Source organism: Pavona decussata, unplaced genomic scaffold, assembly GCF_977016875.1.
Source record: "Pavona decussata unplaced genomic scaffold, jaPavDecu1.1 SCAFFOLD_334, whole genome shotgun sequence".
Classification (NCBI taxonomy): domain Eukaryota; kingdom Metazoa; phylum Cnidaria; class Anthozoa; order Scleractinia; family Agariciidae; genus Pavona; species Pavona decussata.
In genome coordinates, this window is record NW_028145722.1 from 68,610 (window position 1) to 95,272 (window position 26,663).

The 26,663-nt window shown below is 38.0% G+C and overlaps 2 protein-coding genes across 2 annotated transcripts in view; both read left to right on the forward strand.

Moving 5' to 3' along the window:
* LOC146453383 (uncharacterized) overlaps positions 1-26,663 on the forward strand; it is a 44,091-nt gene that overhangs the window by 6,709 nt on the left and 10,719 nt on the right. The gene's annotated exons all lie outside the window — the stretch shown is intronic.
* Positions 1-26,663, forward strand: part of LOC146453385 (stimulated by retinoic acid gene 6 protein-like) — a 31,191-nt gene that overhangs the window by 1,647 nt on the left and 2,881 nt on the right. The window contains exons 2-14 of the mRNA XM_085096692.1: positions 6,424-6,478; positions 7,382-7,467; positions 8,890-9,047; positions 10,786-10,906; positions 12,549-12,597; positions 13,218-13,357; positions 15,577-15,638; positions 19,440-19,515; positions 20,438-20,513; positions 21,400-21,448; positions 25,515-25,623; positions 26,080-26,187; positions 26,288-26,451. Of these exons, the coding sequence (XP_084952818.1) occupies positions 6,424-6,478; positions 7,382-7,467; positions 8,890-9,047; positions 10,786-10,906; positions 12,549-12,597; positions 13,218-13,357; positions 15,577-15,638; positions 19,440-19,515; positions 20,438-20,513; positions 21,400-21,448; positions 25,515-25,623; positions 26,080-26,187; positions 26,288-26,451 (1,253 nt within the window). The remainder of the gene's footprint in view (positions 1-6,423; positions 6,479-7,381; positions 7,468-8,889; positions 9,048-10,785; positions 10,907-12,548; positions 12,598-13,217; positions 13,358-15,576; positions 15,639-19,439; positions 19,516-20,437; positions 20,514-21,399; positions 21,449-25,514; positions 25,624-26,079; positions 26,188-26,287; positions 26,452-26,663) is intronic.

The window sequence follows — 26,663 nt, forward strand, 5'->3', positions numbered from 1 at the left end:
TTTTCTACCCGTTCAAAATGGCGTCCAAATTCTGAAATTCTGCCAGGGAATATCTCCTCAGTGCCCACATTTAAGAAATTAGACTCTCACAAAGAAAAGGTAACAATTGAAAGAAGACGGGAAAAGTTGGAACTGCGGCTTATTGATCACATGACTCTCACAGTATAGTCAAAAAGACGCCAAAACGGTGGCGCTGCGTGCGTTGCTACTGTTGAATGAACGAAAAAAGCTTACACTCTAAGGACATGTACTCAGACAGGTAAGGACTTTTTTTATCTTTAGTGAATTTTTTTCTCAGCTGCTTTCCGTGTCACATATAAGATAGTAGCCCCACGCAAATTTGCGTGTATTCACGCGGGTTTATGATGTGAGGGGGAAGGGGGGGATTTTTTCTAAAAATAGATTTTTTTGGTACAACTCATGGGGACGCGTGGACCCCGCGCTTACGGTCTCCATCCCTGATTATGGCTACTGTATTTACTCACCTGAATTGTTTTAGGTTAGGCACAGAAGGGCGATATTCCATAACAAACCTCAAAATGTTTTTGCAGGTTTTTAGTTTGTTTTGTAGTGCCGACATTCTTTCGCGGAGATTGACTTCTGAAAGAGTTTTATTATAAGGTTATCGAGGTAACCTCTGTTGCGTAATCTCTGTTTGAATAGAGTAATGTTTTCTTCAATTGTTGTTTTTGAAGATTTTGTTCTGAGAAGTCTTTACGCTTCGCCTTTGATATAGCCTGTATTGGAAAGTTTCTGTCGGTTTGAAGTGTGTGTGCACTTCAAGAGTAGATTCTTTTTTTTTTAATCTTTCGCATCTCAGGCAAGTATATTCAGTTGTTTCGAAACAAGAAGAACAAGCACATTCCTCTTTTCCCGCCATCTTGTTCAGAATGACGTCCTTTGCGCACATGCCAAGTCGATGGAATACACAGACCTCTGGGATAGATATAATTTATATAATTTATACGTAACGTATGCATTTGGTTCGGCACATGAAAAGTTCGACGTCTGAATCGAAGTCGAACTTTTGCCGTTCTATTCGACTGGCGCAGTCGAATAGAACGGCGGGTCGACCCAAATACAAATCTGTCGATCCTAACTGATTCATACGTCGATCTTCACATGCGCCGAACCAAATGATTAGGTTCGGCTCATGTAAGGTTTGACGTATGAACCGGGCCTGAGTTTACTTATTAACGCTGATTGTAAAAGCGATATGAAGTGAATACACTAAAATGCCAGTCCTTCCATGACGGAAGGCATAGAACCATAACAATCACTTCGTATCAGTCAATCTGTGAATCAGTGAATCTAGCTAAAGGACCTTCAAATCAATTGCTTCAACTGCAGCTGGCATACCGTTTAACACAATCACCTGTATTAATTATGGGAAGTTTAAACCTCTCTCCTAAATTTTTATCCACATTTCATGTTTTTTCCTAAAACAGACATAATTTGGATTCAAGCGCAGGATAATTTGCCCTCAAGGTGTCTTGTGTCATCTAATGTTAAAAAGGATGTCTTTGCAAACGACTCCCTGCTTGCATTGTATCATAGAAAGAAAATTATGTGTCGTAATGCAATCTTGTCTACGATTAGGGCTTTAATGGAGGCATAATAGCATGCATTAGCAAACGCTTCACACATACTTGCGCTTAAAGACATATTTTTTTCCGAGAAAACAGATTTACATCCTGCAGATTCAAGAAACCTATTTAATTGGTCTTCTCGATACTCATTGTCTCTGTATTCATAACTTTTGTTTGAAGTTTCCTTCTAAACAATGTATCTTTTGGCGCGTTAAAGCAAAGATACAACTCCTCGTGCCTTGGTTGGTTAACGTTTGTCAGTTTATTTTATACTGATGGGGCGTGAGAGACATGAAGTCAATACTGTCGTAATAAACCAAATGCTTGTCGCTTTATGCCGGAAGACATAAGAACCATAGCAAAAAATTGATTCCCGGCTGTAAGCCTTTCAACATGGCAAACACTTCTTCAGATCAGGAAAAGTAAGTGAATCTAACTTCCGTATCATCTGTTTGTTCTGTTATTGGCATGCTCACCTTCATTTATATATATTTCCATCAGTGTTAATTCAACATCTAAGGGTATAACATGAATTCGAAGTTGACCAGTTCCCAGTTGGTATGGCTTGATAGTTCACTTGACAGGATTGTTGCACTAGTACCGCAGATGAGGTTAATTGTTGGATTCCAGTTTTAGCCCCCCCACCCCTCCCCGTCTTTTTTTTTTTTTGTCGCGTTTCTCTGCAAGTGCTAAATTTACTGTCATCATGGCGAGAGCAATTCACCGACACGGTTAAATGTTATTCTACAGCTCACATTTACATCATTACAAACATTCACTTTCTCTTATTTGTAAGTTTTATTTTTTCAGCTCAAGTTTTTTTCTTCTTCTTCTTCTCCTTCTTCTTCTTTTTCTTCTTCTTCTTCTTCTTCTTCTTCTTCTTCTTCTTCTTCTTCTTCCTCTTATTATTATTATTATTATTATTATTATTATCATTATTATTATTATTATTAAATCAATTATTATGTATTCTCTCCATACTACACTGATTTCGCTCTAATCCTGATCTTATCCGAATTTAATTAATATGCGGTGGTCAATGATCTTTTTAATTAATCTTATTAACTTAATGTCTATGTCGCATTTTAAATATTTACAGGATTCTGTAAGGGACCGTTCATTTTTTATGAGCATTGGGGGGGGGGGGGGGGGGGGGGCTGGTGGGATTTGGTTAATTGCCACTACGAAACTGCATGACCCCCCCCCCCTAGCATACAATTTTTTTCCACATGCCCCCCCCCCCCAAAGCAGAAACTATTTTTTTCTGATGACCCCCCCCCCCCCGCCCAACCAGAAACAAATCATACTCCTAACTTTAGCAAAACGCTTATGTACTGTTTATATCAAAGATAAAAGTAATTGTTACTGTGATTTCTTTACAGTACTATTAAAAAGTTACCGTTCTCTGCTTAGGTAAAGATTTCTCTTGTTTAAAAAAAACGTTTTATAGATAGCAACACGTTTACGGCGACGGCAAACCCTAAATTTCCATTTAGATTCTTAGAGGAACTATAAAAATTAATCAAGCAAACGTTTAACGTGAAATTACTCCCCTTCGAGTAGAAACAATTAATACACGTACAGATCTGACTAACAAAATACGGATCGAAGCATCCCACTCAACGATTACGAGTCATATTAAACAGAAAAAAAACAGCGGACACACAGATATAAGGCGCGTAGGTAAGGGTTAGATAGGGGTGTTTGTCGAGCGCCGGAGGCGCTCTTACTAGGGGGGTCCGGGGGCATGCTCCTCCGGAAATTTTTGAAAATCTAGGTTCCCAGAAACCTCATTTCCTTCATTTTGAGACCCATTTTGAGCAAATCACAAATTTGTTTTACAGCAGCTTTTTAAGCTATATACATCATTTCTGCGGCGTAATTGTCTCAACTTAAACAAGAAAGTTCAGTGTACATTCCGCGCCCTGTCAAGTTCTGATAGCTATTTGATCAGTGCTGATAGTCATACACCAAGCTGGTAAACTGCATCATTCTCGGGTGTAGGCCTTCAAGCAAATTGACTATCTCGTCAAGATTGACAGGCATATCATACTTGAACCAGGGCGGACATTCTACTCTCTCGCATGGTACACCTCATGTAGTTGTTCAACCTCCTCATTGTGCTTTTTCTTCCGCCATTATTGATCTTCAAAGGAAGTTCGTTCGAACCCCCCCTCCTACACGCCTGGATATTAAAGTACTGCTATTAAAAATGACAGTTACAAGCTTTTCTGAGGATGGCCTACGGCTCAGATTTACCGTTAACTGAAGTCACCAACAACAGTTCTATTATTAAAAACTAATCTGGATGTTCACACTAGGGATACTACTGAGTCTACTGATACTCCTGGGTTCAAATAATTTACTAATCAACAGTCTTTATAAAAGTGAGTACTATGAAACAGAACATTAAACAATCTATTGATATAGTTCTAAGTACAACCACTTAATAGAAAACTACTCCCCCACGGATGATTCAATAGTGAGACTGTTACGTTTTTATATTAATTAATTTGAACTTGTACAAACATAGGTGTCTTCTTCAGTTTATATTCATTATTGCTTTTCCAACAGATATGCTTCATTTCCTCCGTTGTTGTTAATATGAAATGCAGATTTCGACCTCAGTATGTAAAACAAATTAAAACTGGTCACTGGTGGTGACCCCCCCCCCCCTCTTTCACTCAATTTTTTTTTGGTAGCCCCCCCCCCTTTAGTTTTTTTTTTTTTTTTCGTGCCCCCCCCCCCCCCCCTAAATCCCACCAGCCCCCCCATGCTCATAAAAAATGAACGGTCCCTGAAACAGTGCATGTGTTCTCTTTTCGACATTTAATTTGATATATCAGCCAGAAAATCCTATCCTAATGTATGCAGGCGGAGCTCAAAAATGTTACGTCGAGAACAACATTGTGATAACAAGGTAAAAGTTAGAAGGAAGAAAATGACCAAAGTTTGTAAAGGAATTCCAAACATTTTAGACTTTGCTCTTCATAAGTGGATTTCTGTTATCAGTAGAACAAACATATGTTGAGAGGCCTTTGAGAGGTCTGTACAATCTGAGGACAAGCAAAACCGTAATTACATCTTAAGATTCAAGGAAGACCGTGTTGAGACTGAATTGGCTGTGATCTAACTCCGAGCGCTAGTCTGTAAAGCGAGGTCTTTGAACCATCGCAACTGCGAGCTATTTTCGTGCCAGTATTGTATCAGCTCGCCACAGGGTGATTGCATGCATATTAATGGATGTTGGGCCGTGGGAAAAGGCATTTTCTGCGGTGTTACTTCCTAAATTCTTAAAAACAATCAGATCATCGTGTTGAACGAAAACGGGGTAGAAGTAAATTGCTTTTAATTAGCCGATTCAAAACCTAAGTACTGCTTGTTTTTCGAACAACTTGAACTTCAAAAATATTCACATATGCAGACTGAACAATCAATGCATATCACTTGATAGACCAAGTAAATTATTTTAGGGAATAACAGCGTCCTGTCAATCAGGAAAGACACATCTCTGTAAGCTAATATAATACAGATTGATCTGTTCAGTTGCCTTTGCTAAAAATTTTAGTTGCAAAATGTTTTAGGATTCCCGAATTTACTAGCTGTTGGTGGTTTTACGAAAATGCTAGCTGATCTTTGTCGCATCTTCTTGTCGCATATTTGTCGAATCACATATATATTTGCCTGTTCTTAAACGGTGTAGAAAAAGCCGGGGTTATTCACTCAGTACGAATATTCCTTGCTGTCTGTGGCGGACAAAATAAAATTTATCTCAACACAACCAGACGCGCGCGATACCTCATGGAAAACCCGGAACAAAGCTGCTACCGGAAGTGGTCGCTCCGGTCTGTTTCAAATGCCCCACTCTTTAGCAGACACGAAATGACAAATGCCCTAGGGAATGGGGGAATATTATGGCCGGACTTGGAGATGACTGAGCCATGATTGTTGTTCATAACATTTGCGGTCAGAACTACCAGGGTTTGGCAAACAGTAACGTTGAATGAGCTTCCTTGATCCACAAACATGTTATCTGAATACGAGATCATTTTAAATAATAATAAAAAAGCATGTTTCGTGACAAGACAAAATGCTGATAACTGAAAAAGCAGAGAAAAAAAAAAGTTCTTCCTGCAATGAGTAGATATGATAGAAATCTCTACATGGCTTGATGTATTGCATAACATCGGTCTTTTGAAAGGGGTATTTAGAGAACCCTAGTCAGCCTCCGCCATTTTCGATGCCATCGAAAGTATCGATATTGCATGGTAAAACGAAATCTTATTGCTTAACTGTAAGTTGTGTTCCTGAAAGTATGTTTCATTGTCTTTAGTGGTTTCACAGTGATTTCGTTCATTTCGACATGCTCCGAATAAAATATAATAGCCAAACTCTCGCACATAAACAAAAACAAAGGTGTGGCTGACTAGGGCCCTTTAACAACATGTTGACGTTTTTGTTTTAAAAAGAAAACATTTAACTCTACTGTCATGATATTTAGAATTTGTATTTATTCAACTTCTCCTTGTTGCCCTGATAATTACTTAGTCAATTTGGACGTTATTTTTCATCTCATACAACGGCTTCATCTTATTTTACGTACCTCAAAGGAAACAGTTTTAGTTCCCTCCAAGTTTTTAATGCTCTTGAAGTGGCAGAGGGCGGACGAAACTGCCTACTTCCTAACTACCTACCTACCTACCTATCTACCTACCTACCTACCTACCTACCTACCTACCTACCTACCTACCTACCTACCTACTTAAGGGTTAATATTAATTTACGTAAAACAAAAAAATTAAAACCTGCCAATTTTTCCATTTCTACATGGAAGGTGCACCCCGGCTATAGATGGAGAATTGTTTGATCTTGGATGCCTGGGCCCTGCTGTAAGTATATTGTGCTATGTTTGTATTTGACTTAAAGACACACGATTGATTTAGCTTTCTTTTTTTCCGGTGCAGAGGCCCGTTTCTCGAAAGACCCGATAACTCACCGGGCCCGATAAGTGATTTTGGTGATAAAAGTTTCTTAACAGAAGTCAATTTCTGTTAGCCTTGAATACTAAATTTTAAAATCTTATAATTCTATGAAAACATTGGCCAAGTACCATGTCTGTAATCACTGTGTAATCGGCGAAAAATCATTTAAAACTGAATATACTTATTGGGCCCGGTAAGTTAACGGGACTTTAAAAAACGGGCCCCTGTCCCGAAGAGTCAGTGAATACTCATTTAATCGAATTGTTTTTTCTCTGGTTCCTCATGAAATTGCTGATTTATCTTAGTTAACCCTATATTCAGCCTTGGGAGGGGAACAGAACGTTATACTCGGGTAGTTACCTATCCATAGTTCGAGTGCCCTTGAAGTTATTGAGGCAGGTAGAGTGTTCCCCACTCCCCTTCCCGGCCAAGCTAAGAAACTCGAAGAAACAACAAAAACAGCTAGCGTCGAAGCAATTCGTAACAACTAGGAAAAACAGAATACAAGATTGCAACATAATCCTTTACTATAAACAACAACAACAACAACAACAACAACAACAACAAACAAACAAACAAACAAACAAACAAACGAAAACCAATGAAAAGATCCAGCCAGGATCCAGCAAATGTCTTTTTTTTTCGGTTGGCCTTTGAAACAAGTTACCACAGTTGAAGAAAAACACAAGTTCTTTTTAAATTTCTGATTAGTTCTAATAATCAGTTTTCATATTTAGTCTATTCAATATTATTTGTTGGTTACGAAATGATTAATGCGACTTTCATAGCACGCTCTGATATCTTTTACAGCTTGCTATCATTCTCCTTTTGGCAAGCCTCGAGCGGCGACGAAAACTGAAACTTGAATGTTGCAGGGGACATCCAGGGCTCTTGGTGTAAGTCATTTTCAAAATGAATATTTTTAAAAGTAAATGAATAAAGACGGAAGCAGGTTTGATAGTCAGACGTTAACAAATCAATAGCTAGGGACCTTAAGCATAAATTCGCGATGATTTCTACTCATTCAGCTCAGTTGTGTAATTTGCCCAAAACTATCGAGGAGCTCACGTCGTAGGGGAGGCTTTTAAGTTCAGAAAGAGAAAGGAAAATTAATTATCTTGCGTTCACGTTCTCAATAAAACCTTGAATATGGTCATTTCACGTTGTTTTTTCGAGAGGACAACAAAGAACTGTACCAAAGCTTATAACGCACATGGAGAGCCAGGTTTTTTCTACTTTAAACTATTGTTTTCTGACATTCTTAAAGGCGTCATCGTCGTCGCTCCTTAATGTCCCTAAGGACTCAACCTCTCCGTCAGCTATATACTCAGCCATTCAGGCATAATACCAACTCGAAGAGTAAATTAAAATGACTAGAAGTCTGACATTTTGAGTCAGTGTATTTAAAAAAGTAGTGCTAGGAGGTAATCCAACACGGATAAAAATAAGAAAAGATACAAAGGTAAATAGTAATGACTACTTGCTGGAGAAAAAAAAAACTGATCTGTGCGAAAAACTACACAGAGGTTTTCAAGGATACGATAGACGTAAAAGCAAGCTAATGAAGAGCTCTCGCTTGCTCTCACTTGTCACTTTTCACTTCAGCCGGTCTCATCCTCGGGCTAAAAAAGTACCAAATTAAGTTATTTCAGCCTATCAAAGTTTGAATTAATCTCGTAGATAGATTCCTTTGGCTCTTTGGCCAGCCGTTGGTCGCCAGGAGAGACTCTGGGATACTGGCATTTTGCTACCGCAGGATTTCTGCGGTAAAGCAATAACAGCCGTTACAGGGCAGCCAATCAAACAATGTCATGCTGGAGTCGTCCCCTTATGACCATAAAACAACTAAAGAGAGTGGTCGTTATATTATATTCAACGAAGTTTCCCCTATTAAACATTGCATTCGCATTTGGACATGTTCGAAGCTAATCTCCTACCCAGAGTCCCCAGGCTGTTTGGCCAGCGGCTGGTTGACAGGAGCGACTCTGGGGTACTAGAATTTTATTACCACAGGATTTCTGCGGCTAAACAATGCAAGCCGTTATGGGGCAGGCAATAGAAAAATTATTTTTTTCGAATTCTCCAGAGTCCCTTGGAGACCAGCCACTGACCTGAGGATTCTGGGTACGAGATTGGTTCGAAGCGCGAGTAATTGGTTAAGTTCGTCACCATCGAAGTCGTGGCAAGGCGGCAAGATTGTGAGGAGTTCAAAGCTCATGACTCCTTTCTGTTTCCTCATCTTGGAAGAAGTCTTTATATCAATTTTTTTCTCGTCACTATTTAAAATCATTTATTTTTTAAATACTTTTCCTTTTTAGACCAGTCAACTTTTTAAGTAAGCACAACAGATTCACAGTTGCCGCTACTTTTGGTGCTACGGCCAGTACATGTGCAGACCTATTCCTGCATGGTCTCTATCGTGGTACCATTCCCAACCCTAATTTAATTTCCTTGACCGGCCCTCCCTGGTCGAAGGGTAAGTAGTAAACAACCTGCATACTTCTACGTTCTAATTTGGCTAGGTAATTATGTCAAGCTTAAAGGGGAAGTATCACGCAAATTTGCTGTCGTTTCAAAACCCCAAAAATGTTTGTCTGTCAGCAGAAACAAAGAAATAATTGTCAAGTTTGTCATAAATTATCACCCTAGTGCAATAAAACTGTCGATTAGTGCCTCTGGTCAGAGACCGAGCATGCCGGTATGGATTGAAACTTGAAAAATGTTAGGCTAATGTTTTTCAAGTTCTCGCATTTTTCTGTCCAAAATGCGCTAGAACAGATCACGAGTTGTTCCTTTCAAAAATTGAGTTGATTTCTTTCCTCTCGTCATTATTTGGCAGCTGACTGGAGGTCTTATTTCATCATTTTAAACAAAAGATATCAAAACCCCATGATACTTCCCCTTTAAGGGCTAGGTGAAGGTGTTTTTTGCGTGTTCGGGTCCAAACTATGATTAAATTCAAACTCGATACATTTTCTCTAACACAAAATGTTTGTTGAACAACACAGAGAAGAAAGGAAAATAATTACCAGAGAGAAGGTAACAAGAGAAAAAAAATGATCGTTTGTTTTCAAATTGCAAATCATTTCCACCGTGGAAGTCGGTACATACCCAAAGCTAACTGGTTTACAGTTTCAGAAAAGCAGTTGAATAATTGTAAACAGAACACCGGGAATCATTTGTTTTAGATTTCGTTTGGTCTTGATTTGTTCAAAGGAGAACAAACAATTATGAGATCTTGCCATTTTTTACAAAGTCGCAAAGGGCAAAACGGAAAAAAATGATCCAAATTTTTTCAATGTGTATTCCATTTGCATCATGATCCTGGCATTCCCTACTCAAAGACAATTCTTTCATGATTTTTAGAAAACTAGACAAAGTAATTTTAAACGAAAACAAACCATTCTTTTTAGGTTTCCTTTGTTTCCGATATGTCTCTTTTTACTAAATGAGATGACTAAACATCTTTAAGAAGAGCAGAAGAATATTAAATTATGACCTTTTTCCTTATTTCGTTGGCGTTCATCACTATTGCTCTTTTCTTTTGATAATAACCCTTTCCATTAATTTATTTCCTGGTTATTTTCATGCATGTCTATATTTCACCGTAAATTCAAAATATCTGCCAAAGTGTCAATTTAGCCTTGGTGGCGCAGGGTCCTATTCAATCCTTCCTGATGCAAGGGTTATTTTGGTCACAGTTGAAGAGAAATAACGTTATGAAAGATCATTTCAATACAGTCTCCAAATCATGCCAGCCCTTAGGTACATTTCAGCTCTTGAGATTAGGCTATTTTGGCCCTTATAATTTAGGATAGCCAAATTAGCCCTCAAAATTGCACTGCATTTTGCTCACCGAATCGGTCCCAATCTTGGGGGTAAAACACATCTTTTTACTTACAGTGTAGATAATGTTCTATCTATTTTCAAAACTCATTAATAATTCATAAGCCCATGACCTATCGAACGGTCGATGAAACATCACGTGCTGTGGTTTTAAAACCCGATAAAACCTCCTCCTCATTAGCATGCGGTTTTTAATGTTTTTTTTCGTATGCTAATTTCCAATGTTCACAAAAGTATCATTGTTATGGACTCTCTTGACACACGCTTTTCCGATAAAACGCTGTTGCTCGTGTTTTAAACATTACTTAAGTTTGTGCGGTCTTACATTTTCGCTACGTATGAATTAATTTGGTAACTTTTTTTTTTAGTTTTTCTGAATCTGCTTTTGGTTTTTGTGTACGGAATCCTGTTCTACCCATTTTTTGCCTGCCTTACAACAGAGTACAGGTTGATTGGATCCATCCTGGGATTTTTTTATGCTGTTATCAGGTTAGAGTGAAAACGTAAAGAAACAGTTGTACACAAGCTACAAGCGGCACTTACAGCCGGCATCCAACCCGAATTATGTAGCATGAATAAATCACTGGTTGTAAGAGGTGCAAAGTACGTCTTAAATTAAATTGTCACTGCCAAACAGCTCCCTGGAAGGTAAAAGTTTAGTGTGCACGCACAATTTACTGCCCAAACATAAAGCATGGCACCTTATACACAAATGTCTCATTTGCACGACACAAACAACCTTGGTAAACCGTCAGGAAGCGACATTTTACATTTTCCCTGAATGTTTTTTAAAACTAGTGTTTGCTAGAAATTGACATGGACAGAGAAAATGGCTTATAAAAAGCTTAAGTTCTCATCCAAACCATACATAACCACATATTTCTAGAAAGTAGATTAGATGAACATTTTAAAAATGTAAACATTATGTTGTTAATTATTAACTAGTCTGGCTAGTCATTCAAAATGTCCGCCTAAAAGAGGAAATATCACATTTGCTGTGGTGGGTCGATGTTAATTACCCTCCATGCAAGCTACTGATGTTTAACTATCAGTATGTCACTTATATAATATATAAGCTAGCTACAACAATCAGCAATCGTTTTCATTCTTGGATCACACTTCACCTGAAAACAGCTCGTCAAAAATTATAGTCCGACTGATATCAACCTCAAAGGCATGGTCGGGGCCTGAAAATTGTGGTCAGTCCGTATTGAAAAAAAAAAAATCCAAACAGCTCTGATTCAGGTTTAGCTTAGAGTCTTCTCTTCATTTCTTTTGCGTTGTTTCCGAACTAATTCCATCTCGATGTTTGCCCATCACGATTTGCACGTGCTTGAGATGTTGCCCTCTTGCTGCTTCAACAGTATTTACATTTTCAGTCTCTTCCGGTGAAGAATATATTAAATTGGTGGTTTCGTACTCGGAACTATACTCCTTCAAAACATCGCTAGTGTCGGGTGTTTCCATCTCGATTCGATGAATTTCCTCCATGCCTGAGTAGAACGAACACATCTTTAAATCACCATATAAGAACTGTAAACAATGCTTGGAAAAAAAAATGAAAATTTCCCCCGAAAAGAAGACAAATCTAGCTAAAATAACCGCCATTTTGAATCACCGTTGTTCTCGCAATAGTACAGTAGGCCTGGTACCAGGAGCCTAAAATGTCCCTTTGGCCCCTTTTTTTCGAAGCACACTGTACACCATATACGTAAGCGCGCCTGTAGGTGTCTTCAGGGGTCAAAGGGAGTTATGGAACATAATCCTTTTCCCTGTGCGAGCTGCTGCTGTTTTTATAAACATCCTTGTTGGTCTCATTTCAAACTCCAAATGACATTTTTTGTCTCTTCTCGTCTTTTTTGTCTCTTTGCCGCGGCGGATTTATACACTATTTGGATGAATTAAATTGAGTTGATTTCTCGTCATTCTAGAACTATTTGGCAGCTGATTTAAGGTCTTATTTCATCATTTATACAAAAGATATAAAAAACCCCATGATACTTCCCCTTTAAAGCATGGATTAGTAGTAATAAAATTCTTTCACTTTTTGCCGAAGGTCACAGCTATTATTCTAAACAAATGCTAAGCCATGTAAGCACTTTTGTTACTGTCCGGTTTTTGCTATTTGCAGGTTCTCTTTTAAACTTGCGATTGATTATCAGTGCATCAGTTATTACCAAGTAAGTGTTAAAAAACTACTTAGTCTTTTTTTGTATTAAATGTTGCGTTTTCCATGTTCTGTTTACGAAACTGAAAAATCGAGGCTCTCTGCTTTGTTTTTATTATGAAAATTAGTTTTCATTCATATGCAAACAAAGCAAAATTTCGAATGAAAAGATTTGCAGGTAGCCTCGCTTTCGTAATAAGGTTTAAAGTTCCTTGGAAATGGCATATTGCGTTTCGTTAAATCAAACCCAAATTAACTTCCCTTGCCAATTACGAGAGAAACAAACAGTGCACAGAGCAAGGAATCAATCAGAATTCGATGCAAATGCATGTAACCGGCGACAAGCGAGGAGAAACACACACGAGCAAGGTACAATCGGTTTCGGTTTTGCTTCTCATTGGTTGAGAAAGCAGCGCGAATTATGTTAACCAATCACAGAACCTAGTGCATAAATGAGAACCAAGGCAAAGCAATATTACTTTCAGTATTCAATTGAAAACTGTTCTAATGACGACAACAATATAAGTACGGTGCGTCCAACAGTTGATGAAGAGAAACCAGTTAGATTTATCCTGTCAGATTAAGTTGTACCTCTATGCTACCGACACCGGTTATGTGTTCAATTCTTCCTAGGGGTTGGCCAAAAACCAAACCTTGGCTAAAATCAGTGCTCTTCCAACATATATTTGTCTTCTCTTCGTCGTGATAAGATTTGCTGTTCTAATATTCCTGAAGTACGAAAGAAATGGTTCCAGTCCTCAAGTGATATTCATGTGAGTAGTGAAAGGATTCCATCTTACAACGGAACTGAATGGTCAGTTGCATGGACTTGTTTAAAGAAGTGATAATTAACCTTATACTTGTCGGACGTTTTCTAATCGTTTGGGAACGGCGATGGGGCTGCCCCCATCCAGCCCTTTTCCTTACAAATTCCAACAGTGACTCAAGGGTAATACATAATATATAGTGCCTAACACTAGGTAATGATTTCCTGGCAGCCCCCATCTTTGATCCGTCGTCTAAGATTTTTTGATTTCCCCAAAACGCCATAATATGTCGAATTAGCTGAAAGAAAAGTTGAAACCGCAAACACCATTTTAGGCATCCTAAAATGATCTATTAAAGAAAAAGGTAGATTAAAAAGAAGGAAAAATTCAAGATTTGCAACAACATACCAGTCAAAGTGTGTTTACCTTGGAAAAATAACATGTCATATCAAAATGGCCACAGATCAACTAAATGTAAGGTCATGACGTCTGGATGCTTTTATCTAGGCATTAAAAATTTTGTAAGGGTTCGATTTCGTTCTAATGATGGCGTGATGTTGTTTTTCTTACTGCAACAACAAAAACAACTTAATTTGCGCTCAACATTTACTACAATGTGTTTTTGTGCACGCATTTGAATAGCCAAATTTTTTTTAAGTCAAACATTAAAGTTATGTTTATAGACCTTTTTCATAGACGGTGGCCGATTTATTGTTCTTTTCAATACACTCGATTGCAAAAACGTTGACACCTAGAAAAGCATAAACCGTTAACGATGAGACTCAACGGATTTGTGGGTAGTGTTTAAACAATAACCTCATTTCCATAATCAATAATTTACCATTCTTATAGTTTGCAATAAAAAATACAGTGCTGACTTAATTCTTCCGAATAATTTGCTACCAAATATTGCTTAAGTTCATTGACTGATTTGAAATTCCGTAGGCAAATCGCGAATTGTATATCACTCAAATTGGCCCTTGTTGGAAACTTGGACACTTAAATAATTTACCACGTGCAACTAATTTTGGTCGTCAACTGTCGCACGAGAATAGAATATTATGCAAATAAGTTTTAGTACACTTATGCCTATAAAGCCACTGGGTCCAATCCTCCACGGTTTATGCTTTTTAGGTGTCAACGTTTTTGCAATCGAGTGTATACGTTTATCATCGCTACAAACCTTATTTTACAGTAAACTTTTATTGAATTTGACATGTTAACGAGGATAGTAAAACTGATTTTCAAAAAAATAAAATAAAATAAATAATAATAATAATAATAATAATATTAGTGATGATGATAATAATAATAATAATAATAATAATTGTAATACTACTACTACTACTACTACTACTACTACTACTACTACTACTACTAATAATAATAATAATTTGTCGGCCACTATTTATAAATTTTAATTTAGTGGTTCTGATTTGTGAATTTAAAAAAAATTTTAATGTTGATAGAGCGCTGGACAAGCAAGTGAGACCTGTTTGGTAAGAGAGACAACAGTAAAACACGTCAAGAAACTGCTGAATCCTGAATTAAACCTGTAAGCATTTGAGGCATCTTGTAATCACATGCAATCACATACCGTAATCACATACCATTTTAATACGGAAAGTTTATTGACTATTTAGTGTTGCTATGGTAACAGCAGTTGTTTGGAAACCAATGAAAAAGTAACTTTGATCGTCGATTCTAATACTCATTAATAATTCATCAAGCCAAAACAAAGCAAATCACTACCGTGAAGGAGATTTAGAAATGTGATCTTAATTATCATAAGATTTTAAGAACTTTTGCTTCGAATTTCTCCAAGAATTATCAATAGTTTGAGAAACTATATCAAACACTCGAAAGAGTGCTTCCTCCTATTTCTAATCACCTCGAAGTAAGTTAAAAAAATCTCGGCTGCTCCTCGTTTTTTCAACCTACTTCTTGATGTTTGGAAATCGAAGGAAACACCCTTCCTCGTCTGCATGCCTACTACGAAAAACTTTGATTTCAAGAGATCCACTCCTAGGTCAATAAGAAAAAACGCTAAAAGGCTCCTAGCAAATTTTAACCATTCACACAGGCAAATTTTCCTGCTGATATGAGCTGATAGCCTTGTGAAAGGAACCAATCACAGTGTATCGATCGATCGCTGATAGTACCTGGAAACTGTCGATGAAATGAAAGTATTTAGATCTAAAATACGTTAAATTCTTTATCATCAGGAACGTGGAAGAAGTTAAGTGGTTCATGAAACCAATCTACTTCATTTACAAGCCCAGAGCAGGTGTGTTTGCCACTTAGGCAGTCTGTCTGTTTGTTTTTCGTTCTCACCGTCAGTTGAGATAAAACCGCAGGCGCGGATCCAGGATTTTGAAATGGGGGGTGAATTTTTGTAATAATGTAATTTTTTATAGAGCGAAAGCCTGGTTGAGGTGTTTGAGGTCTGTGCAGCGAAGAGCTCTCAAGGAGCTTATTAACGTTAACAACAAAGAAATTATTCTCAAAAAAGCAGATAAAGGCAGAACAACCGTCGTTATGAACGGAGAAAACAAAATCAATGACGGACAGAAACAACTGGATGATAGAAATAACTGTCAGCCACTAGACGAACCAACGGTTAGAGACACATCCCAGAGAGTTAAACACCTCATTAATGCCCTTCATCAAGCAGGGTGCATAGACGAAATGACGGTTAAATGGTTTAACCTAACACCAAATCCGCCTCGAAGCCCAGTATTTTATACCCTCACAAAAATTCACAAACCGACATTAGTCGGAAGTCAAGACCTATCATATCTGAGTGTGATGGCCCAACAGAACGCCTATCATCATTCGTAGACAAACTACTTCAGCCAATAGCACAAATACAGGACTCGTTTCTAAAAGATACGACACATTTCATAAGGTTTATTGAAAGCACTAGGGTGCCTAGAAACGCTTTTCTAGTCTCAATGGATGTCACTAGCCTTTACACGAATATCCCACAGGAGGACTGAAACAATCACTATAGTATGCAACGCATACGAGAACTTTCATGCCAATAACCCTCCTATAGCTACAAATTTCCTCAGAGAAATGCTCAGCCTTATACTGAAGGAGAACTCCTTCCAAACACACGGAACTGCCATGGGCACTAAAATGGCAGTAGCTTTTGCCAACATCTTTATGGCATCTATAGAAAAGGAGATCTTAAGGCAGAGCGTTCACAAACCACTAATGTGGAGAAGATTCATTGACGATGTATTTTACTTGTGAGATACAAACAAAGAAGAAATAGAAAATTCATTGAGCAAGCAAATTCGTACCACCCTACCATAAAGTTTACCGCTGAAGTCTCACAACAAGAAACAACATTCTTGGATACAACAGTCTATAAGGGACAGAGATTCGAGAAAGAATCGATTCTCGACGTGCGCACACATTACAAACCTACTAAAACATTTCAGTACGTACACAAACTACAACAGCTGCCACCCAGCAGGCACTTCTGAGGACAAACGCTTCTAAAGTAGTGTTTGACGAAAACATTAAAAACTTTAAAACACGCCTGCTATCGAGAGCTTATCCTAGTAACCTGGTGGACAAAATCCTCTCCGAAGTTAACTTCGCAGAAAGGAAGAACGCTCTTACACAAAAACAGAAAGTGCACAAGAAAATTCTACCCTTCGTGACACAATTTCAACCATCACTGCCATGTTTGAAAAATATTCTAATGGACACTGAATGGCATTTAATACAAAACCAGCCGCTACTAAGAGAGATATACAAGGAACCTCCCTTTATCTATTATAGAAAAGGGAAATCGCTTAAAGACATGCTTATTAAAGCAAAATTATAAAGGCTTTTATCAACACAATGGGCACACAGCGGGAGTCGTGTAGGTCTGTCAACCCCATTTCAACAGGCTCAAAATGAATAAATTGATTGGTAGAACCAGTCATCGCTAATGCACATTCTCCACCTCAATTAGAGAAATCAAATATTATTTCAATATTTGACGGATAAGGAAAAAAAAAAAAAAGGAAGGGGGCTCAAAAAAAGGGGGGGTGAAAATTCACCCATTTCACCTCCCCTGGATCCGCCCCTGAAGGGAACAAAAAAGAGCGACTGAACCTTAGTGCACATGAATAAAGGCCTTTTTAACGAACTCATGCTTCGTATTTTTGTGCCATTTTATATTTTCAATTCTTCACACCTGAACAATTTTGGTTGATTATTCCCAGGGGTATCCAACGATCGTTTCGGTGGTATATCTTTTGGAAATGAAATTCGGATGAAATTGTGTAGGCAAACTAGCGTTTTCTTGAGTGAAATATCAACTCAAAGTTTAACAACCAGTCAGCATAAAATTTGTACTGCGGACTTCGGACTACGAACTGGGTACAAAACTGATAAACTAGAGTACAAAACGAGGACTACGGACTACGGACTGGGTACAACACTACCAATATAAAATCTTGCTTTATCTCGACAAAAACATAACACCCGGATTTTAATACGTAAGATATCGCCGAAGCGTGCCTGGCATTTTAGTTTTTTAGCGTTCGATCTCTTGGCATTTGGCATATCTTCATTCAAAGAAATTTTAACCAATTACATCCTGCTTAACAGAGATTTATTATTAAACGTCGTTATGTCAAAAATTAAGTCACATTATTCAAAATCAACGCGTTTTGGATATTGATTACGATATATGCCAGCCGGAATTTGTGCGGGAGTGGTGCGTTTCGCTGATGTACAGTCCATGAATTTCCAGGATCAGGCTGTTCCATTCGCAATTATTCTAATGCGCCTACAAACCTAGAAGCCAGGCAATGGTTGTTCGAAAGCCTTTTATCGAGGTGTTCATCTCACTCGTTAAAAACATTTCAAATCAAAGCTGCTTTAAAGCTGCTTTTAGCCAAGTTGAAGGGGAAAATCTTTTCGAAGAAAGCTTTTTGTCATTATTAATTAAACTTGAATCAAAGTTCTCGTTAACCCAGAATTTGCCTAATCGGGCTTTGAACAACTGGGCCCAAATGATTGCGCAGTGGAGTAAAACACGAAACAAGATGGCGGACAAAATCATTTGCAACGATCGAAAACTGATATACCTCGTTGTTGATGTCAATGACTCCATAACATCGTTTTGCGAGAAGAGGCCTCTGCAATTAACGGAAACTTTGCTGAGGTAAGAAATGTGCCATGCGCATCCTGAAAGTCCCCAAAACATAGACGGTTCATTCAGTCAAAAGTACTAACCCAAAAATGGACGAAGAATTATTCGGGTTGTAAATACAAATGCAATCTTTCTCAGTTATTGTACATTTCTGGTGGTGTTTGAAAAACCTATAAACTTGATGGGACTTCGAACAATTTGTAACCTACTAATACGCTATTTTATACCCATCGCGTGAATTTTAAAAAAAATGGCGTCCCCGTCCGTTTTCTGTAGTCCTCGTTTTATACTGGCTGCTTTAACAACGCTGAAAAAATATACTTATCTTTTTTTTTTCGTCATTAACAGTGTGATAAAAGGCTAGTTGATATTTTAGGAGAGGCAACAGAAGCTCGTAAAATTTGGCGAACAAAATGATGTTCCCTAAACGTTTTGGAAATTGAATTTTTCTGTTAACGGATCCGAACAGATCTCAGTTGAAAATATATTAGCTTACACTGTTGCCTTTCAAAAAGGCCGTGCAATGTAGAAAATTTCTGGAAACAATTTCTTAAACCATTTTGGTTTTGGTTTTGTGTTTTCTGTAATTATAAGTTCTGGATCAAGTTTTATAAGGAAATTCAAGTTTATTGACGTATTTTGTGAGCAATGTTATTAATTTTATGCTTCCTTGTCTTGCGAACTAATGTTTTTTAATCTCACTTCAAGGTATGACCGTAATAATGAAAGAGGTAGAGCTGTTTTAAAACTTACTTACACTTTAGGACAGTGCGGCTGAAGGAGCTCTCATTTAATTAAATGGTAACAAAGCGTCATTCACATAGGGTTTCATCCAAAAAACTCCTGAGAAAACTAGGAAACCCTTCTTAAATACTAACTGTCAATTAAGTGATTTATATACAATAACTGCATGTGCTTTCTTTCCAGATAGCGTTCGAGCAAGCTGTGTTATCTCTGCAGTGGTATCGTTCTTGCTAATCTTTCATTTTATGAAGTGCCATCGGTAAGTTTACTATCAAAAAAGTAGATCAATATTTTGATCCCTGAAATTTGATTTCCTGGAATATATAACAATTTTTGCATGCACTAGAGTCATATATGGATTCATGCATCGCCACTGAGGCAGATTTAACAAAGCATATTCGTATTGACCTTGAAAAGCCAACAACTCTCACTCTAGAACTCGCTCTCACTTTTTTTACCATCCACAATACAATTAATTAGACCCGATTTCTTGCTCATTCCGGAAATAGGAGCCTTTAATAATCAATAGCCTTGTTTTCGATTCTGTTCAGTTCTGGACAGACGTCGCCCCATCCCTCCCGTTTCAATAGTGAGCTTACGCACAGGCCAAGCCTTAAACTGCTTGAGGAGCTTCTTATATCGCTTGGCCTTGGCGAGGCCTTTGCCCCAAACAAATAATTTGCCCAGGATTGTAGTCATGTTTCAATCGACGTCTCAGTGCAGGATAAATAATAGGACGGCAATTTTCCAAAGATATAAATTAGATAGGCAAAATAAGCATAAGAGGAGCAATAGAGAGCTCGAGATGGCAGCTATCTGTGATTTTTTTTATCTTGCTTATGATGGTTAGCTCCTGTAGCGAATAGGCCAGCTGTTTCAAACCTTATTATGAAAGCGAGGCTGAGTGGACAGTTTTTCATATGAAAATTAGTTTTGTGTGCATATGAATGAAAACTAATTTTTTAAAATAAAACCTTTGCACAAAGCGTCGCTTTTACAATGACCTAGGTTAAAAGCAACTCGAAAATGGCCTATTCGCACGGAATCTGCCTCGTTTGGTATGATCATACAGTTTGTGTACCAAGACTGAATTAGTTTAAAATGCTCCTCGTCGCCTCAGGCTTTACTATGAGTGACCAAGTGTTCAGTCGGATCTGCGAATATTCCCTTCCCTTTTTTAGAGATCATGTTCTACAGCTGTATCGAGGTCAAAGGACGTTTCATCAAAATGTGTTTGCTTCTCCTGCAAGACTACTGGTAGGTATTCAAAAAGTTGGGATAATGTTATGCAAGAGAGCTATTTCTAGTTGGGTTTAATCGCTAAAGCCAGGTTCTCTAGATCAATGACAACCTGTTCCATGCTTTCAGATGAAAAGTCGACACACCTTTGTATTCCGCCAATGTCACAGACTCAATGGACAAAACGCTTTATTTTATGCGACAAGTAGCAATCAAAGATAAAAGGAGTGAGTTTGACATTTACTTCGTACGAATTCAGCTACGATGGACCCTGTTTCGTTTGTTTCAATTGGACCTATTTCGTTGTAATCTCTTATTTTAATGTGGCTTTCTTTGTTGCAACAATCACCATCTTTACAGAATATTTGAAGTTTCCTTCTAAATTAATATCCGCAGTACTAATGTCCTGCCCGTCCTCAACTTACGTCAGGCCATAGCTAGTCAACTATATCCCTACACAGTTCCCATTCAAATGCAGACCAAAACGCAGAGACAAAAAATGCAAACAAAAATTAATGCCAGGAGAAAAATCTTAACTTCGAGTATTACGGGTCAATGCTGAACAAGGTATAGAGTAGAAGGGATTACCTTCCTTCCCCTCTTAAATATTGGGTTCATCTCTGCCCTACCCGTATGAGTTTTGCTAGGTGAATGGTTGAGAATGAGTTTATTAATTGAAGCGAGATATCCCGTTTCAATACCTCGTTGAGCTAAGCTTCACGTAGTCTGACAATATTTTGAGTTTCACGTTTTCCTGTTGCAATATTTATTAATTCGTTTTTACCTGTTCGTTGTGCTTGTTTTATAGAGATTCCTTATTCTTGTGTCCGTTGCCCGTGCAGTTCAGAAATAAGCTGCTGGTATCTTTGACATAAAACAAATTGCATACATTCTTGTCTTTCAGAGAATGAGCCTTCGATTCTCAGGATACCAGATAGCATTTACATTAGTTGGTACAAGTATTGGTATTTATGGATAGGCCTAAACTGGCGATAAACAAATTTTTGTTAATAGTTTTCTTATTGACAGTTTGCACGTGACGTCATGGCGGCCATGTTGGTGTACATGAACAATAAGAGTTTGCTCCGCTGGGACGTAACTTCCATTTTTATGCAAACTATATGAAAACATTTTCTTTTGTTTTGTACACCAACATGGCGGCAATACAAACCACCTATAGTATACATGACAGTGCAATACAATAGAGCTTAGGCCCGGTTCATACGTCGAACTTTACATGAGCCGAACCTAATTATTTGGTTCGGCGCATGTAAAGATCGACGTATGAATCAGTTAGGATCGACAGACTTGTATTTGGGTCGACTGGCCGTTCTATTCGACTGCGCCAGTCGAATAGAACGGCAAAAGTTCGACTTCGATTCATACGTCGAACTTTTGCATGTGCCGAACCAAATGCATACGTTACGTATAACTTATATAAAATATATCTATGCCAGAGGTCTGCGCGTTCCATCGCGTTCCATCGTTCCGTTCTGAACAAGATGGCGGGAAAAGAGGAATGTGCTTGTTCTTCTTGTTTAGAAACAACTAAATATACTTGTCTGAGATGCGAAAGATTAAAAAAAAAAAAAAAACCAAAGAATCTATTCTTGAAGTGCACACGCACTTCAAACCGTCAGAAACTTTCCAATACAGGCTATATCAAAGGCGAAGCGTCATGACTTCTCAAGAACAAAATCTTCAAAAACATCATTTGAAGAAAACATTACTCTATTCAAACAGAGATTACGCTACAGAGGTTACCTCGATGACCGTATAGATAAAACTCTTTCAGAAGTCAATTTATCCGAAAGAATGTCGGCACTACAAAACAAACCAAAAACGCGCAAAAACATTTCCCCGTTTGTTACGGATCAATATTGCCCTTCTGTGCCTAACCTAGAACCATTCAGATGAGTAAATGGCACTTGATAGAAAATCACCCTCTGCTAAAAGAGATCTACAAAGACCCTTCCCTACTTTCGTAGAGAAAAGGAAGATCTGTGAAAGACGTACTCGTAAGAGCAAATTAGCATTGAAGGTCATATTCTTCCTATCTCGACCAATAGGAGCCGTGTTTGGCCTGTCTTCATCATTTTTTAAATAATAATAATAATAATAATAATAATAATAATAATAATAATAATAATAATAATAATGATAATAATAATAATAATAATAATAATAAAAATAATAATTTATTCACTTAATATAGCGCCTTTTAACATTAAAATGATTAAAACCCCTTTACATTTATTTAAACATTTTATATAAAAATATAATAGCTATAAAGAATTATAAAATAATTAAAATAAACTAAAATAAACAATTGACCACCACCAATGCCATTTCAGCAAACAAGCTCTTCCATGTCAGAATTCATCTTTCCCGCCATTTTGAATCTTCTTGAAAAAAAACAACAGCCGCTGAATAATCCTTCGTTGCTGTCATCTTGGGCGAGGAAGCGCGAGAGGGCTGGAGCGAGTCAAAAGTGACCCTAAGGAAGAGGACGACTGGCTGAGAAATAAAGGAGGGGGGAGGGGGAGAGGAGGGAAAAATACGCCTGCCCGCACTCATTGTTTGTTTGCAGAACCCGCACACTGGATAGACGGGGACTCTGATTGGTGCGGTAGGTCACATATTGATTGATACCTGACAATCCACGGCAGATCGGTCCGCATGTCATTTCATTCCAGCTCCACTGGCACTGTGCTCAATAAAACCGTGTCTTTCAGAAATTGGAATATCACTTGAATTGAGCTCCGAACAAAAAGAAATATTTTTTTCACTGTTGTCGAGACAAGATGTATTGGCAGATTTTCCTACCGCCTTTGGAAAAAGCCTTACCTTTCCGTTGTTGGTTCGACTGAAGGGCATTTAAATTGATTTTATCGAGCAAAGGTGCTGATGCGATCCTTCTCTGTCCGCTGAAAAGTGCTGTGAAGAAGCAACTTCAATGGGACGAACAAAATACGGATACCGACTAAAAAGATATTGAGGATGCAAAAAAACCGTTTATCATTGCTTCAGCGGAGGAGTGCTGTCCGTTTTTTCGATCGCTGAAAAAGATTGATACACCAGTTGACCAGCAGCTTTGTGTGATACTGGGGACAACTCGCATACTGTTCAGTTGGACCGGGTAAAGGCACTGGGGTAAAGGTTTGTATTCGCATAGCCCAGAATAAAAGTTTGAACTGATCTGCGCTTGATATTCTGTATTTGACCTTTGCGGCGCACAGCGTGACACTTGTAAATCTTCTGAAAGCGAACGCAGAAAATTAACTTTTTACTAATTTGACCGTCACACAGTAGCTTTATTCTTCCATGATTCTTTTTATTTTGAGACAGAGACAATTTTCACTTTATTATGCTTGATTTCAAAGTAGAAACTTAGATCACGCGAAGTACGTGACATGACTGCACAAGCTGCACAAGCTGTGATGAATGAAGCCGGAAATGCACTGATCAAGCGCAAGCCAGTATAAATAGGGGCGTTTGGCGATTACACAGGGTTTGCGGGCAGGCGTTTTTTTTCGCTCTCATTTCCTGCCCCCCACCCCCCCCCCCCCCCCGCTCCCCCTCAGCCTCCTTCAAATACGCGAGCTAAATTTATTATTCAGCGCTCGCCCATGAAAAACGCCTGCACTGCAGGCTACTGACCACGAAAATCTACTTTCTCACTTTAGCTTTAAGTTCGACTTCAGTTAGGTTCGACGTCTGAATCAACTGCCGAACTTAATTACTTGGGTCGACCTTAATAGGTATTAGGTTCGGCTCATGTAAAGTTTGACGTATGAACCGGGCCTTATTCGCTTCGCTGTTTTGTTACTCCATTGCAGATCACATGACAATACTCTTGGGACTAAGTTTCTTTAAAATTGGTCAAATTCACGAAAGCATGTATACTTTACTTCCAAAAAGATAAAGGATCGATTTTCCTTAGAATATCAAGTGGTTTGTAATTAGCATATAGAGCGAACAAGGTCTATACGATGCAATGCAGTACAACACCATACAGCTCAGTGCCACGTAATGCAATTAAAAACAACGCACCGTAAAGTACAATTTATTAACGTTAGACCTAAGATCTAGGATAAGATTGCTTAACACTCTGCTGAGCCAGATTCTCCTGTTGTAAACGCCAGGATATAAACACTGTAAATTCAAAACACCTGTTTCATCCCAAAAGTGCCAATTCAGCCCCTGGTGACCTGGGGCCATTTTGGTCATAATTTGGGACAACTGAAATGCCATTATCAAAGATCATTTCAGCCCACTCCGGGACTCATTTTAGCCAGCTAGGGTGCATTTGGAAAAACAGTTAAATGCAATTCGCGTGATGCGAATTATATAGGCTACACAAGCCGTCACCTCCACCTTCGCATTGAGGAGCACAAGTATTCCGTCATCTTCACGAGCAGTTTGCCATCCTAAAGAAATGCCGCGGGAAATTCGACTGCCTTATTTACGAGATGCTTCTAATAAGGAAAAAGAGACCGACTCTTAACACTCAAAAAGACTCCATACCAGCAAGACTGTTCATTTAATTTTGCATATTCTTTAGTTTTACTCCATCTCATTTTATTCTAATGTAATTTCATACCTTCCTTTCTTAATATAACGTTACCGATCTTATAATAATTTACATTTGATAATGCGGGTGACATGTCGTCGCCGAAACATCATGTTTTAATCTCGCTACTTTCTATAAGGTGCATTTAATACCGTAAAAGGGAAGTGCCACCTATTGTTAATGGCACTTTGAACCCAAAAATATTTTTTATTTGATTATGACCTGACGTGACTCATCTCAATCAATAGGCGCATTAAAGCTGTTGAGGTTAGGCTTGAGTGAGTGTACTAAAATTAATAAATAACACTAAAGGATGATTGTGAAACGAAACTGCATACCAACACATTCCGGTTCAATGAGCAAACAACAAGATAAGGAGTAGCTTCGAACCAAATAGTAACAAATGTTTATGAACGGCTAATTTAATGTCTGTTTCCGCTTTCTAGGTTTTGTCGTCTTGGATATTTTTCTGTTCGTTTCCTTTTTGATTCTGGGATCAATTTTCAAGTTTCCGCTTGTACGTGAAGTAGTAAAACGTTTGGCACTTCCACTTCTGTAAGTTTGGTTAAATTGTTAAATATTTTACTTTTAAGTTTGTACCTATATGTTGATAAATTTATGATATTTGTATGAAACATTTTCACTCTTATCCCGAGACACATAGGGACGAGGTAATTTGAGAAAAAAATTGAGAAAAATAAAAAAAAAAATAACCTTTTCCTGTTCTTTGTGAGACAGAAAATTTCGCCTTTTGATTGTAATTCCTCCAATAAATTGGGTTTAACGTGAAATTCCGAAGAAGTCGTTGTCCACTAAGTATTTTTACCACCCGACCAATCAAGAGAGAGTTATTTGGTGCTTGATAGGAAGGAATGAGACAAAAATGCCCTTCATCTCAACAAATTAGCATTGAGTATTTTTCCCTCTATTTTATAACAGGAGTTAGGTCATACTGTTTTATTAAATTAGTTTCAAGAGAAGCAATAGCTCAATGTCCTTTTTTTGTTTCAGACCCACCATCGGGATGGCATTGTTGTTGTGGTTGTTCCAACTGTTTCTTGCACACTTTGTCTTTCTCGACAGAGATTTTCCAAAAATAAGCTTCGCAGTCGATAACAGGTAATTCTTGTCCTCTACTGGCTCAAACCACTTCAAAGTTTGGTTTGTTTTTATTGACACGGTATTTGACTGTTATTTTTGTGCTTTTGCTTTTCTTCAGACGGCTGTTCTCGATTACGTCGTACTTCTTTTTCTTCTATAACATTGTCCTTGGCGTGTTTGCAAGCGCCTTCCGCATCATTAAGGCAATTTTGGTGGGGCTTGCTCTTCTTCCTCGAATTGATCGAACGTCTTTGGCGATAGGATTTCAGAAGTTTGACCTTGGTTTGTTTATAGCTCATTCTTTCAATTACATTAAAATTAAAGTTATATTTATTCTGGTCTGTATAAATCTTTTTCCTCTTCCTCTTCTTTTTCTTCTTCTTCTTCTTCTTTTTCCTCTTCTTCCTCTTCTTCTTCTTCTTCTTCTTCTTCTTCTTGTTCTTCTTCTTCTTGTTCTTCTTCTTCCTCTTCCTCTTCTTCTTCTTCTTGTTCTT